This window comes from Barbus barbus, assembly GCF_936440315.1.
Source record: "Barbus barbus genome assembly, chromosome: 36".
NCBI classification, from domain to species: Eukaryota; Metazoa; Chordata; class Actinopteri; order Cypriniformes; family Cyprinidae; genus Barbus; species Barbus barbus.
The window spans coordinates 19,017,473-19,035,391 of NC_136714.1; the positions used below are offsets into that span (position 1 = coordinate 19,017,473).

The window sequence follows — 17,919 nt, forward strand, 5'->3', positions numbered from 1 at the left end:
TTGAAACCCTCCCAAACAACATGTTAGGGCTGTGTATTGGCAAGAATCTGGCGATACGATACGTATCACGATACAGGGGTTGCGATACGATATATATTGCGATACATTGCGATACTGTAAGCAAGGCGATATATTGGGATATTTATTATTTTAGGAATAGGATATATATTTTTTAGGAAAGCTGTCATTAAGAACACACCCCCATATGCAAACCTTAGCAAAAAAATAAAAAATAAAAATAGTTTAACCAGAACACACTGTCCCTATAACATTCAACATTATTGAACCACTTTTTGTGCAGTACGAGTAAAGGGGGAAATATTCAAGTACTTGCATGATTCTTTAGTTAAATTTATGTATAAAATGTATTTTATAAAAAGATAAAAATATATATTTATAGACTCTACTTTAAAGGTTCACAGTATAAGTTTACAATTGTGACATGCAATGTCAAACATTTGATCTGAACAAAAAATGACATCTGCTTAATATCAATGAAAAATAAAGTGCTTGCAGGATTCCTAAAGAAAACAAAACAATTGTAAAACAATCAAATAAATACAGATGTTAAACTTTCTCAGAACTTTTCAACTTGCATTTCACAGGTTTTTCAGTTTGTATTTATGTTCCGCGTGGAATCGCCGAGACTGCAACGCGAGCACCGCCCCAACTGCACAAAACGCCCCCGAATTGCGAGAGAAAGCTGCAGCTGCGCGGCGACTCTAGCGCCCGCCGCACCCCACGCATAGGCTCTTCAACACGGGACGTGCAAAAGCCCAAATGGCACCACACTTCAGCTTTGTACACCGAAACGAGAACTGGAACAATTCTTTCATCCTCCATTACTGGTAGCGAAGAGCTGATAAAATGTAAAAACTGTAACTTGAATGCAAAGTAGCTTTGGATAAAAGCGTTTTTTAAAATGTTTTCTGACCCCAAGACTCAACTATTTTCCGCAATTCTCCAGCTGTGGTCCATGGAGAGTCTTTAGCCACTCAAACTCTCCTCCTCACAGTGCATTAGGACGATATAGACACACATCCTCTTCCAGGCAATTTCGCAATATTTTATGTTGATTGAAAATTCTTAATTATTGCCCTGATGGTGGAAATAGGAATTTTCACTGCTCTAGCTCTTTTCTTAAAGCCACTTCACTAATTTGTGAAGCTCAATTATCTTTTGCTGCACAACAGAAATTAATTATTTGGTTTTTCTCATTGTGACGGATGATTTAGGGAATTTGGGCTTTGTTTTCCCTCCTATTTATATTTCTGTGAAACAGGAAGCCATGGCTGGATAATTTCATGTTCATAATCACCCTGGAGTGCTCAAAATAGTGAATATGAATGGGAATATACTTCAGAGATATTTTACTCATAAGAATTTCTAGGGGTGCCAATAATTGTGTCCATCGTGTGTTTGAGAAAAACATTCATTACATATAAAATAAAAGATCAAAAGCATTAACAACGCAGATTAATTTTCACAGCCTTCTTTGATCATATTTACCAAGGGTGCCGACATTTTTGGCCATGACTGTATATATATATATATATATTTTTTATTTTTACAATTTCTTTTTTTTAGCTGAATTTTTAGCATCATTACGGCAGTCTTCAGTGTCACAGGATCCTTCTGAAATCATTATAATATGCTGATTTGCTGCTTTAGAAATATTTCTTATTGTTATCAATGTTGAAAAAAGTTGTGTTGCCTACTAATATATATATATATATATATATATATATATATATATAAAAAAACAGCAAGTATTTAAAATTTTAATCTTTTTTTTTACATATGTGACTTATAAAACTATTAATACACAGTGAGGTCTGTAAGTCTGAGAACACTTTTTTCCCCACAGTTTTTCAAATTTCATAAATTATTACAAATTATATCATCACCACAAAAATTTGGGTAAAAAGTTGCCTAAAATATTCTGTACCCTCTCTCTCTGGATCTCACTCCTCAGGGATGAGATTTTGATCTTGATGGCATCCAGTTCCTCCTCAGGGGCTTGTGGGATAGGCAGGGGCTCAGACTCTTCTGCTGTTTGGAAGGTGAGGTCCGAGAGAGGAATGTACCACTTTGAGTCATACTGCTGGCTTTTCCTGCAGACAGACAGCACAAGGGAGAAATGGGGTGATGGGGGAAATAATTTAATATCCAGGCAAAAATACATCCTGAAATCTGATTATAGAGCACTGATGTTGGTGCAGACTGGGCCCACACGTCTAAAGAGCCAGGATATTAGGCTCAGGTTGTAAAAATAATACAAGTGTATCTGACTCAACAATACTTATATGGTAAATGAGAGTTGATGTGGTCCATTTTTAAAAATAGGAAGAGAGTGAGATGACAGAGCAGACAGAATTAATGAAAGACAGACATGAAAGGAGAAGATGGGAGAGAGAAAACAAAGAGATTTTCCTTACCCTCCAATCTGCTTCTTCAGTTTGGCACAGAGCAAGAGATCAGTGAAGAGAAAAACATGGCGTAGTTTCCGAGCCCCTTCCACAAGCTCCACCATGAAGCTGTCCTTCAACAGCTGACGGTTCTGTCATACACAAAAACAATGCAGGCAAATTTCATTTCAGACATATCTTATCTCTCTCTCTCTACACACACACACACAAACACACACACATAACTTTAAAAGAAAAAGTTTGGGGTTGGTATTAGAATTTAAAATAATTGTTATCTAATTTAATTTGTTTTAAAATGTAATTCATTCCTGTGATGGCAAAGCTAATTTTTCAGCCTTTTCCAGTCTTCAGTTTCACATGATCCCTCAGAAATTACATTTACATTCAGTCATTTAGCAGACACTTTTATCCAAAGCGACTTACAAATGAGGACAATAGAAGCAATCAAAACCAACAAAAGAGCAACAACAAGCAAGTGCTATGACAAGTCTTGGTTAGCCTAATGCAGTACAGGTAGCAATTTTATTTTATTTTTTTAAGAAAACGAGTAGATAGACTATAGAAAAAAATAAACCTTTTTTTTTTTTTTTAAAGAAACCGATAGAAAAAAATAAAGCTAGTAATCATGCTAATATGCTAATTTGTTGCTTAAGAAACATTTATTTATTTATTCTTTGATAAATAGAAGGTTAAAAAAAAATAACCTAGAATCATTTAGAATCACCTAGAATCATTTTTGCTCAGTTGAATTTTTGCTGAATAAAAGTATACATTTCAAATATAACAGAACAATTTTGACTTGTTTTGGTGAGAAGTGCCACTAGGGGGCAGTCCCACTCTATTTCCAAAAACATGACATCAACTCTCAGAAAAGAGCAGTGAGCTGGTGTTGACAAGTCTTCTTTGTGTTTATGAAATGAGAAAATTGGGAGGACATTTTGAAACAGGTAACTCCGTCCACAGATCATATGCTAAGTGATTGTCCCATGAGCCTAAGCAACGGTTAATGTGTGTAAACACACATATAAGCATAACAGCCCCCGGCCACATGTCACGCATCAGTGCTCCCACAGCAACACGTCACCTCTGCAGTGGGGAAACAAAAGATGGTATCACAAGCATCTCGTCCAATGAGACGCTCTAACCTGGCTCCACTCACCTCCACATTCAAAGATAACTCATTTTTGATGCAACAACATCACTGCCGTTGACTCACCCAAAAATGTATCCCTGGACGCTTGAGTGAATTTCCCAGCATTGTGTGTGTGTGATGTGCTGTCTGCAGCTGGGGACACAGAAGAGATGGAAGAGTCACCGTATACTCATTCCAAAACTCCCAGCATGCCAGCCATGTTGTGCATCATTGCATTTCCAGAACAAAGTGTAATGGCTTGATTTCAGCTTATGGCACCGGCAAAAATTAGATTCTTATTCCACATGGCTCCATTTTCTGCATTCAGAAGTGCAGTGGCAGAGAAAAGAGACTCTTTCCACATCTCTACCAACAAGAAGAGCAATTACATCATTTAGTCAGTGCAAACAGTTCAATCAGCGGTTAACGGTGCCTATTTCTCCTCAGCTCAGCCATTTTGGCAGTAATTAATGTGCGGGGTCTTGCGTAAGTAGATGGTTACTGTCTTAAAATGGGATAGATGAATCCAGTAGGGAATGCAGAGACTCAAAGAGCTGTTTGTGCTCAAAAGATCGCACTCAGCAATACTGAAATGGGATCCTGGGAAACACAATGTTCCCAAATGCTCCCACACCACCAAGATTATATTGGTCTTGTTTCAAAGGGGAATCATGCAGGAAGCACATGCCACTTCCAAAGAGGTTCTCTAAAACTTGTTTGCTGAACTCTTCATAGGAGAAAAGAAGAAAAAGAAGGGAGGGTGACATGTTTACAGAAAACAATAGTGTCTAGTGGCATAACTGTGAGTGAAGGAACTTTCGCAGATCTCACTTTGCCACAAGCTATTAATCAAAGAGAAGATGAGGCACTCTGAACATATTTATGATTCTTGTCCCACTGGTAATTCACTCAGCCCTCCAGGGGTTGGTATAACAGCAGAGAGCTTTAGGGATATTCTGTGGTCTAACTCAGGCTAAAACATACAGTGCACAAAGATCCTCTAAAAGGCCAGGAAACTGTTAACTTTACATAATAGGCTGTTCCGTCCCTTATATTTTCTATCCAACAAACAACAATACTATAAAAACATGCACCCAGCAGCAGACATTAAACTGTGTTTCTTTCAAAGAGCACTATATATCAGCAGTTACATGACTGGCATTTCCAGAACAATCTCACTGTAGGCTAAATGCAAAGCCTTTCTTCCTCTCTCTTTCTTCTTCACCCTGCAAGACACGGGCATACACACACACACACACACACACACACACACACACATACACACATGACCAAAACAAACAAGCTTGGTATCTTAAATTTCTTCTGCAAACACTTGTACAGTACACTGTTTGTAAATCTATACCAGTATCTTCCTCTCTGTAAAAGACGAGAAGCTCAAATGAGCTGTCTTAGCACATCAGATGACATTTTCCAACAGTTTGCCTCCAGTACAAACATGACAATAGCAATATCTCATAATCACCCACTACAAATAGACTGAAACCACTGAAAATTAAACACACAGCCATTCAAAATAAAAAACGGAGCGGCTCATACAGTTTGTGTTTATGTGGTAAAGACAGAACGCCCTCTGGGTTGCACATTTTTAGCCTTCTTACCATAACAAGCTACTTAAAATTATTACTTTTATTAGTATTACGGGCATATCCCTGACAGCATTACATTGTTCATAAAGAATGAAGGAAATTTTTATGTGCTTAAATTACCTCTGTGTCCTAAAGGTACAGTGAGAAGCAAAATGCTCATCACATGAGTCTGTGTGTGGTATGTGTTGATGTGCATACATTTGTGATGGTCTTTTGAACAGAGCAGGTGGCTTTGACAAACCCAAGGTCATCAGGTTGTGTATGCATATACATTTGATGTGTATATTCAGGCACTAGCATGTTTGGATTGCTTTTGTGCGTTTGAGTGTCTTTTGTGCATAGTGCAGACACTTCATATACACATTTACATTGTGAATGAGTGTGTGTGCATACACGGTCTGCAATGTCAAGTATGTGCAGCTACATACAAAGCCCATCACACATCGCTGCGTGCGCATGTATCGCAGACTCTGAAAGCTGCTTTGTGAAATCGGCAGGTTCATTTGCATTTTAATTAAGTGGCTTCGACCCAGCTAGTGCAGGCCTTTGGGGCCACCCTGAATCTCTTCTCTCTCTCACCCGCATAACTCCAGTTTCCAGCACGGGTAACACTAGAAGCCCATAGCTAATCAACGCAAACATGACCTGAACAATCATGCTAATGCTTCTAGCTGCCCACTGATATCAGTTCTGAAGTTACTCTTAAATAATGAGATAATTGTTCATTGGCATCAACCAAAGAAGTAAGCTTAGGGCGCCATACTGTACCTCTCCACTCAAGCTAGATGCATCTCTAGAATAACTAAATGAAACAAATTAATGAAACAATAAAAAGTACTAAATTACAGTCGATGCCAATAAGCCAGTAATTATTTTTGTTATTGCAGGAAACCAATAAATGGCTAAAAATGATACTATTTTGTCATGGCCTAATGGTTAGAGAGTCGGACCTGTAACCCGAGGTTGCGGATTCGAGTCTCAGGTCCGGCAGGGATTGTAGGTGGGTGAGTGAATATTCAGTGCTCTCTCCACCCTCAATACCACGACTGAGGTGAGACCCTTGAGTAAGGCACCGAACCCCCAATATGGCTGCCCACTGCTCCAGGTGTGTGTTCACGGTGTGTGTGTGTGTTCACTTCTCACTGCTGTGTGTGTGCACTTGGATGGGTAAATGCAGAGCACAAATTCTGAGTATGGGTCACCATACTCCGTACATACACCATGGGCCATCCCATGGCACTTCTCGTAAAGAGTAGGGGTGTAACCCCGGTGTCCCGGCCAAATTCCCTCCACTGGCCCTTCAATCATGGCCTCCTAATAATCCCCATCCACTTGATTGGCTCTATCACTCTCTCCTCTCCACCTGTAGCTGGTGTGTGGTGAGCGCACTGGCGCCGTTGTACTGTGGCTGCCGTCGCATCATCCAAGTGGATGCTGCACACTGGTGGTGGTTGAGGAGAGACCCCCACATGATTGTAAAGCGCTTTGGGTGTACGGCAATACACAATAAATGCGCTATATAAATGCATCATCATCATCATCATCATCATCATCACCATACTTGGCCACACGTCCTTTCCTTTCCTTTCCTTTCCTTTCCTTTCTTTTCTTTTCTTTTCTTTTCCTTTCCTTTCTTTTCCCTAAACAGTGCCGGATGCTACATAGCAAAATTTAATAATCATGGTCTCTTAAAGTATGAGCAATAGTATTAGTGATGCAGGCCTGAGCTAATAAAGAAATCATGGTTATTAAATCATCAAGAAACTATAAAAACAAAAGGAAAGTAAACTAAGGCTTGTGTTTTCTTAGTTTGGACTGAAAGACAATAAGCTCCACAACAACACATTGATTTCCATGAGTTCCATGAGTTTCATGCACACACTATCAATATTTGATCAGTTGGTCCGTCCACATGCGCCTGAGGGAGGAGGGCGGGAGGGGTTTAGAGAGCGGTAGCAAACTCCTCCTCACTGTTTACTCGAAGTAGGTGGAGCCTGCTCCACACAAGATGGCCTTTTATGAATAATCAATGAGTTGCGAGGTGGCTCATTAAGGCAAATTACACGCAAGCGCTGCTCGCCATCAATCACACACAGCAACAATTCATCTGCCACTCTCCTGAGGCCACATTGCAGGAATGAAGGGGGAGGCACAGAGAGTCTCTGTGTCAAAAACAAAATTATATCTTCCCAAGATAATTCTCATTAAGGGTCAACGAAGGTGTGCGCTTTCTTACCGCCTTTAACGAATGACATCATCATGACTCAAGAGCAGAAATAAGCAGATACCGAAGAGATGATTAAAAATAAATCCCACTAGATCTGAGCACAAACAACTCAAATGCAGCAAAGAGTTCAGTAACAAATAGAGGATGTTTTATTTATAGCATAAACCCTCTGTGGAGATGGAGAGTATATGATAGTGTGAAATAGAGAGAATGAAGAGTCGCCCAAGGATAGGTTGTGCGGAGAGCAGAGGGTGGGCCGGCTTTGAGATGGATGGAAATGACTGTCTGTATATCCTGATGGGAGCTCATTGGCTGGATGGCTTCAGGGCACCTGCAGTATGTGCAACCTGGAATTCTGACATTTCTGTGCCCTTTAAAAATATGTTTTTGACAAACACTCTCCATCGTGAACAAGATGGAGGACTTATGAGAGAGGGTAAGATGGAAGGAAGGAGGGGTTTCTGCACTCACCTCTCCCTTCTTCACTGTCATGGACTGGCGGCGCGGCGTGCTCTCTTCGTTAATGCTAGACAGGAAGTTCTGTGAGATGCGGAGGGCATCCTGCAGGAGGGGGTAATCTGGATGACTGGAAGGTGTGTGTTTCAGAAGATCCTGTATAAAAAAAAAAACACAAACATTCAACCAAAAAACTGATTTAAAGGAGACCTATTATTTCCCCTTTTAACAAGACATAAGTCTCAGGTGTCCCGAGAATGTGTCAGTGAAGTTTCAGCTCAAAATACCACATATCTCTTTAAATGCAAATGAGCTGCTGCTCCGTGCCCTCTTTTGCAGAATAGGGCTGTTTTTACAGTTGGTTCCTCACATACTCTGCTAAAAAAACATCTGTTTGGTTTTGATGATCATGTCTATTGCGCTGTAATCATGGATTTTAAACCATGTTAGTTTAAAATTCTGATATACGGTTTTCTGAGCGCACACATCCGAAGCACGCACACAGAAAATGGCTGTCACACAGCATGTGAGTACTAATCTAAGATCTCTTTCGTGTCTTATTGTGCTTAAACGGTCAAATACACATAAGTTTATGAGAAAAACACACAAGTTACAAAAACAGTTGGTTATGTCTGAAGGTAAACAGCTGGGAAAGAAATTGCATGTTTATATTAGATCGGTGTGGTAGCAGCATAACATACAGTAAATAAATCAATAAATCCACTTCTCTCTTGTCTCCTCTGAGGCTGGGACTCCAAACAGTGTTCTGTGCTCATCAGTGCAGCCAAAGACAGAACAGTTAGCATGCTTTGCTCGAACTTTCACCATGGCATTAGAACTGGTACACACTGTTGTTGCTTGTGAAAACACAACGGCAGCGCCGTAGGTGGAAAAATGCAGATTAAGGGGCTGTAATATTATAATAAGTTCCTCTTTTTACGTAACAGGGGGAGCAAAATCTAAGCGGCTTGTTTTTTCACAAGCTTGCAGTGAGAGGCTTACCAAAAAAAAAAAAAAAGTGTTTACTGGGTTGTTCTTTTTCACATTTTCTGGATTGGTAGATTCACCGATGTACATTTGTTCCCTAAGTTGTTTACAGTGCCCTTTGGACTAAGTACACTACTTACAATGTGGAATCTCACTTAGGATGGCCATGGAAAGTAAACTTCCCAAGGCACTATCTTGCGATTGGAACGTATCCTAAATATGAGCAATAGTAAAAGTGATAAACAAACATTTATCTAATACATAAAGAAAATATAATAAACGTGACTCACATGTAAAACAAGCGTGCTCCGGGTCACTCTGTCCACTGGTTTATAGAGCAGAGCTGGCAAAGACAAGACAGAAGAGAACACACACAGTGGGCGATTATTCACAAGAGCCTCTTTCATACTGCAGGCTCAAATGCCGATGTTTGAAACCTTATCTAATCCACCCACTCAATGGGTTTTATGCAACTGAATTTAAAAGAAGGAACGACATGTCATGCTGAGAGCAAAATGTGCAACACTTAAGCTCAATGAAAATACTACATATAATATAATGACCATATAATATGAAAACAATAAACGCAATCCTGTTGTTTCTTACTTTCCAGTGAGTATTTGGCTGTCAGATCCTTGCACTCCTTGGTGCTCCTGACCTTGAGACTCTGCAGAGATATCAGAGACAAACTCAGGATCAATAAACCTGTGAAGTGCACACCATCATGCAGAGCTGGTAAATGTGATCTCATAAAGAACATCAGATTACTATTACAGAACAACTATTTTCACCATATTACAGCAGATATTCTCCTGACAAATGATAGCTGGTTATGTAGATGGATTGCTATGTAGATTGTACAGCTTATCAGACTTGTAAATAGCACATGATATTCCAAACATTACATGTAAAAAATAAACAAAACTTGCTGTTAAATACTTGACTGTGTACTAATTCTGTTATGGTGTATATTCAACTTCTCTTTCCTCTATTCTCTGTATATTGAAAGAATCCCTTTCGGCAGAGACTAAAAGAATAAATTAGCTTGTCACATTTGATCTACATATGGTAGGCACTAAGTAAATGTTTCCTATTGCAAGCTTTACACTGGAGGAAATACGCTCTAGAACCCATTACAAAAATTGTCCATCCCCGCCAATGTGAACAAACAATTATCTTAATGTTCGCTTTTGGTCGTGCTAGAAGGGAGAAATATCCAAAGTGTAAAGAGAAGTTGGCATGACAACGGCTGGTAGGGGGAATAAAGTGGGACGAGGTGAGCATCATGTAGATTTTATTCCAGACACCCTCTCTTCAAAACAGTTAGCAAGGCATAAAATCTCCCGCTGAACTCTGAAGAGCGTTGAGCGCCACGTTTAGATTTGCTATCCTGGTCTCTCTGGTTAATCAGTCATTCTGAGTGACCCTATGGAGGAGTTCGGCAGGTAAAGACCCGCATAAAAGCTGGAAATTTCTTGTTTTTTGATGGCAGGATGCATCACAGTAGATCTGATTGGACGTTGTTGAAGCTACAATTCCACTTTCTTGTTTTCTAACTTTAAAATAAAACAGATTTCATAGGGTACTAATTCTATTGCTTCTAAGCTGGGGATTTTGGGTAGAGGTATCTGTTCTCATATTAGAATAAGACCTTGAGCACTCTAGTAGGCATTACCTCAGAGATCTCTGCGAACTGTGTGTTTGCTTGACAGCACTTCTCTGCGGTCTCCACCGCAAGTTCATAATTATCCACAAAGGCCCTGTACACTCCAAGCTGGCTAGCCTGCAGGAAGAGAAAACAAAAGAGAGTCATATCCACTCATGTATCTTTTTGTCTTTGTTGCCCATGTATGGTGGACTTTAAAACAGTAGGCAAACTGTTGAGATTTATGAGCATATCCAAGATGACAGTTCCCGCTTCTGGCTAACAGCGACACTATCAGTAATGAGTGAGATGCACGCATGGACTCGCTGTGGTGACATGGGGCAGACAGAGGGGACAGTGTCATCGCCGCAGGAGCAGCTGGGCCGTTGCTGTGCATGGCTATAGAGCCTAAAGCGGTTGCCATGGCAGCAGAGGCCAACTCTACAGTGAGCAATTAATGCGTGCGGCTGGCGCTTGTAAAAAGCACATTTGAAAATCTGATTTAGCCCATCCAAACTCAATAGCCATCCTGTTAGAGCTGAAAACCTCTCTCTGGAAACGGCTCAATCAATCTCTCAAAAACACAAATATACATTAGATGATAAAGGGGTTGTGTGGGTGTATATGCATGATAATAAATAAGCTGGAGCTGAGCTAGCTAAAACATTTGTCTGCCTGGACTGACCATGTGGATTTGACAGTTTAAGAGTACATATTCAACTATACTGTAGAATTTGTTTTTGATTTCTTCAAACAGTCATAATCTGTAGTAATTTAGCTTTACACTTTCATTTTATTAGTTTTAGATTAGATTTTCTACCAAGTTTTTGCCCTTATGACCCTTTTGTTACATTGTTACCTTAGAATTATAAGGTTCTATCTGACATTTTTGTCAAAATTGAGTTATTCACATATTCTTATTCTGTGACCTATTCTTAGTTGTGTATATGTTTTTCAGATTTTTGTTTTTTAGAAAACAAAAAGGTTCAGTCAGCGCCTATAGCCTCGTGGGCAGTGTGCCGACATACAGTGCTGCTGCGCTACGGGCATCTCGAGTTCGAATCCCAATTCGAGGACCTTTCCAGATCCTGCCCCCTCTCTCTCCCACTTCACTTCCTGTCAGCTCAAAAAAAATAAAGTATATGGAACGCAAAAACTTTGAAGCTCAGTATTTCAAAACTGCTCAGAATGCAGATAGAACCTTAATTCCAAAGTGGTGATTTATTCATCTTCATGTCATTGTCACGGTTCACTTACCCACGGTCTCACCTCGTCCCGTGGTTTGTCATGTGCGTGCGTGTTGTACGTGCAGGGGCGTGGCCGAGCCGTCATCCACTCACTCCCTTCAGCTGTGTCTCATCACTGAGCCAGCTGTAGCCCATTTCTTCTACCATAAATACCTCTCTCTCATTCCTCTCCTCTGCCAGATTGTTCTTGATGTCTACCCACGTACAGTGTTCCAGTCTTCTCGTCGTCATCTCGTCATCTGGTGTCCCGTCTGGTGTTCGTGGATCGGAGTTCGTGTTGGTGTCGTCGTGTCCTCGTCTCGTGTCTGGAGTTCCCCTGTCGTCGTTGGGTCTGTCTTCACCACCACTCCACCGTGTAGCCCATCCAGTTCCTGTGTCACTCCAGTACCACAGTCCTGTCGGTGTCTCACTTCATTTCATCAATAAACCCTGTCATTTCACTTGCATCTTGTTTCCTCTTCCCTTCAGCCGATCATGACAGAACAATCTGGCCATGCTATGGAAGCAGCGAGTGGTTCATCCTCAGCCCTGGAAGACTTCATCGCCCAGAGCATCGACAGGATGAACAATCAGGAAGCGAGCCTGAGTAACACGGGTCGTGCTATTCAGGCTCTTGTGACACAGGTATCCGAGCTCACCCAACAGTTTCAACAGTTACGAGCTACCACTGCGCCACCCACGCCGCCTACTCCTCCCACGCCATCGGAACCCCTCTCCCAGTTGGAGCCACGCCTACCTATCCCGGAAGCGTACGGCGGGGAACCCAACTACTGCAGGGCGTTCCTAACAAGGTGTTCGATGCACTTCGCCCTCCAGCCCCGGACCTTCAGCGGGGAGCAAAGTAAGGTGGCGTTTGTTCTCACCCTGCTCACTGGGAGAGCGGCACTTTGGGGAACGGCGGTGTGGGAAAATCAAGACCCATGCTGTACCTCGTTCCAAGCGCTTTCAGAGGAAATGAGGCGGGTATTCGACCGCGCCGCCGCCGGAAGGGAGGCGGCCAGAATGCTCGCTGATCTCCGTCAGGGTGCGAGGTCAGTCGCTGACTATTCTATCGAGTTCCGCACCCTGGCGGCGGAGTGTCGCTGGAACGAGGAGGCGCAGTGGGACATGTTCCTGCATGGGTTGGCTGACCGCGTCCACAGGGAGATCTACGTCCTGGACCTCCCCACCACACTCGACAAACTCATCGAACTAGCCATCCGGGTGGACGCACGGCTCTCTAGAGCGGAGGCTCGCGTCCTGGCCAGTCGAGTCCCTGGTGGGTTTGAGAGTCGCCGCACCAACGACGGGGACGCGGCCAGTTCCGACTACGATCTCGAATCCATGCAGGTGGGGCGGGCTCGGCTCTCCCGGGAGGAGAAGGACAGACGGAGATCCCTTGGTCTTTGCCTATACTGCGGAGGGGCGGGACATCTTCGAGATAGATGTCCGGTAAAAGACCAAGCCCGACGGTAAGCATGAGGCTACTGTCGGGCGGGATCTCCGCCAAAAAGACCTCATCAACATCTTCTACCCTCCTTCCGGTGAGACTGAGATGGGCTACTAACTCTCACTACGGTCAAGCCCTGCTGGACTCGGGAGCCGAGGGTAATTTTTTGGACTCATCATTAGCCAAGAGACTCAACATTCCCACCAAACCCCTCACTCACAAGATTTCTGTTCACGCCCTCAACGGCCAAGAGCTTCCCACCATTGGCCTTATCACTGAACCCATCACACTCATCACGTCAGGCAATCATTCTGAAACCATCGCCTTCCTTATCATGGACTCACCCCTAGCACCCGTCGTGCTCGGCCACCCCTGGCTCATTTCCCATAACCCTAAAATTGACTGGCATCACAGAACTATCACCGCTTGGAGCAATCAGTGTCATAAGTCCTGTCTTGTGTCTGCTTGTCCGTCTGTCTCTGTTTCTATGTTTCAGGAGGAGGCAGTGGATCTGTCAAACGTGCCCGCGGAGTACCAGGACCTGAGGGAGGTATTCAGTAAGTCTCGAGCAGCTTCTCTTCCTCCGCATCGTCCTTACGACTGTGCTATAGATTTACTGCCAGGTACGTTTCCGCCTAAGGGCAAATTATATTCGCTTTCTGTTCCAGAAAGGGAGGCTATGGAGAAATATATTTCTGATTCTCTAGCTTCTGGGTTCATCCGCCCTTCCTCTTCTCCAGCGGGGGCGGGGTTCTTTTTTGTGGGGAAGAAGGACGGATCCCTGCGTCCTTGCATCGACTACCGAGGGTTGAACAACATCACGGTAAAGAATACTTATCCTTTGCCGTTGATGTCTTCAGCCTTCGAGAGGTTGCAGGGAGCGGCTATCTTCACGAAATTGGATTTACGTAACGCTTATCATTTGGTCCGCATCAGGGAGGGGGATGAATGGAAGACTGCTTTTAACACCCCTAGGGGGCACTTTGAATATTTGGTCATGCCCTTCGGGCTGTCCAACTCCCCAGCGGTCTTCCAGGCACTCGTCAATGATGTGCTGCGAGATATGGTCGATCAATTCATATATGTTTACCTGGATGACGTATTGATTTTTTCTTCATCTCTCCAGGAGCATGTGCAGCACGTCCGACGAGTGCTTCAGAGGTTGCTAGAGAATGGGCTTTTTGTCAAGGCGGAGAAATGCGCGTTTCATGCACAGTCTGTTCCATTTTTGGGATATATTGTGTCGTCCGGGGCGGTGCGCATGGATCCTGACAAAGTCAAGGCTGTGGTGGATTGGCCAAGCCCAGATTCCCGTAAGGCCCTACAGAGGTTTCTGGGTTTCGCCAACTTCTACCGGCGCTTTATTCGCAATTTCAGCCAACTAGCCGCGCCTCTGACTGCCTTGACCTCCCCCAGAACCACGTTCAGGTGGTCTAACGCAGCCGAGCTTGCGTTTACTAAACTCAAGAGCCGCTTTGTTTCGGCTCCCATCCTCATAGCCCCTGATTCCTCACGTCAGTTTGTGGTGGAGGTCGATGCGTCAGAGGTGGGGGTAGGTGCAGTTCTTTCCCAGCGCTCTTCCACGGACGGCAGGATGCATCCCTGCGCGTTTTTATCCCATCGTTTATCGCCAGCCGAACGCAATTATGACATTGGTAACAGAGAGTTGTTGGCCGTCAAGCTAGCGTTGGAGGAATGGCGTCACTGGTTGGAAGGGTCAGGGGTACCTTTCATCGTCTGGACCGATCATAAGAACCTAGAATATATCAGAACTGCTAAAAGATTGAATTCCAGGCAGGCGCGGTGGGCACTTTTTTTCGGTCGTTTTGATTTTTCTCTCTCGTACCGCCCGGGTTCCAAGAACATCAAACCCGATTCTTTATCTCGTATTTTTGACAATTCCGAACGCCCGTCAACTCCCGAGTGCATTTTACCCGAGACGCTTTTCGTCTCCGCTCTGACATGGGAGGTCGAATCGAGGGTCAAGACGGCTCTAGAAGGGGTAATGCCTCCGCCCGGTTGCCCACCGAATCGATTATTTGTGCCGGAGGAATTAAGGTCTGACGTTATCCAGTGGGGCCATTGTTCCAACGTGGCTTGCCATCCAGGAGTCAATCGCACCGGATTTTTGGTCAAGCAACGATTCTGGTGGCCGCGCATGGCTCGCGACATTCACAGTTTTGTTTTGGCTTGCTCGGTTTGTGCCACTGGTAAGACTTCCAATCGGCCCCCAGATGGGTTACTCCAACCGCTGCCTGTGCCTTCGAGACCCTGGTCCCACATCGCGCTAGATTTTGTCACCGCCCTCCCGCCCTCTCAGGGCAACACGGTTGTTTTGACCGTGGTGGACCGATTCTCGAAGGCAGCACATTTCATTCCCTTGCCCAAATTACCTTCAGCCAAGGAGACAGCGGTAACTGTCGTAGACCACGTCTTTCGCTTACATGGCCTCCCGGTAGACGTGGTCTCCGACAGGGGTCCCCAGTTTGTGTCTAAGTTTTGGCAAGAGTTCTGTAGATTACTGGGAGCGACTGTCAGTCTGTCCTCCGGGTTTCATCCCCAGAGCAATGGCCAGACCGAGAGAGCCAACCAAGATTTGGAGAGAGTGTTGCGATGTCTGGTCTCCTTCCTCTTGGAGCCAGCAGCTTTCTATGGTGGAGTACGCCCACAATGCATTACCAGTGTCATCCACGGGCCTGTCTCCGTTTGAATGTAGTTTAGGGTACCAGCCACCTATTTTTCCTAGTCTGGAATCCGTAGTCGCGGTCCCCTCTGCTCACGCCTTTGTCCAGAGGTGTCACCGCACTTGGACCAGAGCCCGTGAGACTCTACTCCAAGTGGGGGCGCGCACCAAGGCCAAGGCCGATCGCCACCGGTCGAAGCCTCCCGTTTACGTCGTTGGTCAAAAAGTGTGGCTTTCTACTAAGAACATTCCTCTCCGCTCCGTCGCTAATAAGCTCGCGCCCAAATTCATTGGCCCGTTCACTGTCACCAAGATCATTAGTCCGGTGGCAGTCCGCCTCAACCTTCCTCCAGTGTACAGGAGGATTCATCCTGTCTTTCATGTGTCCAAAGTTAAACCCGTTTTTCATTCCCCTATTAACCCGCCTGCTCCGGTTCCCCCCCCGCCGCGACTCGTAGACGGGTAACCCACATATTCGGTAAACCGCATACTGGACTCTAGGCGGAGGGGACGCGGATTCCAGTACTTGGTGGACTGGGAGGGTTACGGTCCGGAGGAGAGAAGTTGGGTACCTGCGAGAGACATACTGGATCACTCTCTGATCGATGACTATAATCGACAGGTAGGAGCACCTGGGAACGCCAGGAGGCGTTCTTAGGGGAGGGGTACTGTCACGGTTCACTTACCCACGGTCTCACCTCGTCCCGTGGTTTGTCATGTGCGTGCGTGTTGTACGTGCAGGGGCGTGGCCGAGCCGTCATCCACTCACTCCCTTCAGCTGTGTCTCATCACTGAGCCAGCTGTAGCCCATTTCCTCTACCATAAATACCTCTCTCTCATTCCTCTCCTCTGCCAGATTGTTCTTGATGTCTACCCACGTACAGTGTTCCAGTCTTCTCGTCGTCATCTCGTCATCTGGTGTCCCGTCTGGTGTTCGTGGATCGGAGTTCGTGTTGGTGTCCTCGTCTCGTGTCTGGAGTTCCCCTGTCGTCGTTGGGTCTGTCTTCACCACCACTCCACCGTGTAGCCCATCCAGTTCCTGTGTCACTCCAGTACCACAGTCCTGTCGGTGTCTCACTTCATTTCATCAATAAACCCTGTCATTTCACTTGCATCTTGTTTCCTCTTCCCTTCAGCCGATCATGACAGTCATTCCATACCTGTATGACTTTAGTTATACTTCAGTTTCACCCCACAACCCCAAGTGACGCCATTGGTCACTTACATTCGGAGATAAATCTTTTATTTTGCACAGACCAAAGAGACCATAAGTGATGTAATTTTCGCCGTGTGTGCAATCCTCTCCATGCTGAGCAGAAACAGCCGCTCTGGGCCAGAATCTATCTGCAGCATGGCGGACGGGAATTTACTCTGCGACAACCTCATTACAGCGTGGAGAGGGATGATGACCGTGATAAAGCAACGATAACACATGCTGGGTCATGTCAAAACGTGGCTGAGCGCGGTGAAGGGATGTGTTAAGCTTTAGAAACTTAAAATGTAGAAATGTAAACAGACTGAAGTAACTTCAATCAAATGTGTTAAAAGCATAGGAAACCAACTAAACAAAGAGACCGTAGTCAGAGTAGACACTATGGGCCTCATTTACGAAATGAACATATGACATGGGCATACGGTCGTTTCTACACAAAACTTGGAATTTATCAATATGTACGTGAGCATCCAATCAAATCTCACATCTGGTCTCAGCTCGTGTAGGCAAGTTTCTGAGTTACCTGAACTTGCTTGCAGCATAGTAAATCTGGTGGAGAATTGTATAATGACAGAATTTTATTAATTTAGATTACTTTCCTGACCAACAACCGAAGCTCTTTAGTCGATCATTAACCAGTAAGATTAGAATGCAATTTTTTCAACAGTTTTAAACAACAGACCATGACGATTCACACATCACACACCTGCAGTGCTTCTGTGAATGGGCAAAAACAGAAATCAAGTCTGTAAAAGGAATAAAATAAATAAGACTACACAAAATACATATCTCTTAATAAAAGGAAAAAGAAACTGTTACAAGTATAGGCTACGCTCATTTTTTGTGACACTCAATGCATTTTAT

The 17,919-nt window shown here is 44.0% G+C and overlaps 1 protein-coding gene across 2 annotated transcripts in view; it reads right to left on the reverse strand.

Moving 5' to 3' along the window:
- The window catches only part of LOC306856180 (breakpoint cluster region protein-like), an 88,043-nt gene that overhangs the window by 17,065 nt on the left and 53,059 nt on the right, over positions 1-17,919 (reverse strand). For both annotated transcript variants that reach the window (XM_079395264.1, XM_079395265.1), the window contains exons 5-10: positions 10,514-10,621; positions 9,445-9,505; positions 9,129-9,181; positions 7,867-8,007; positions 2,439-2,560; positions 1,949-2,114 (exon numbers count right to left, since the gene is read on the reverse strand). In XM_079395264.1, the coding sequence (XP_079251390.1) occupies positions 1,949-2,114; positions 2,439-2,560; positions 7,867-8,007; positions 9,129-9,181; positions 9,445-9,505; positions 10,514-10,621 (651 nt within the window). The remainder of the gene's footprint in view (positions 1-1,948; positions 2,115-2,438; positions 2,561-7,866; positions 8,008-9,128; positions 9,182-9,444; positions 9,506-10,513; positions 10,622-17,919) is intronic.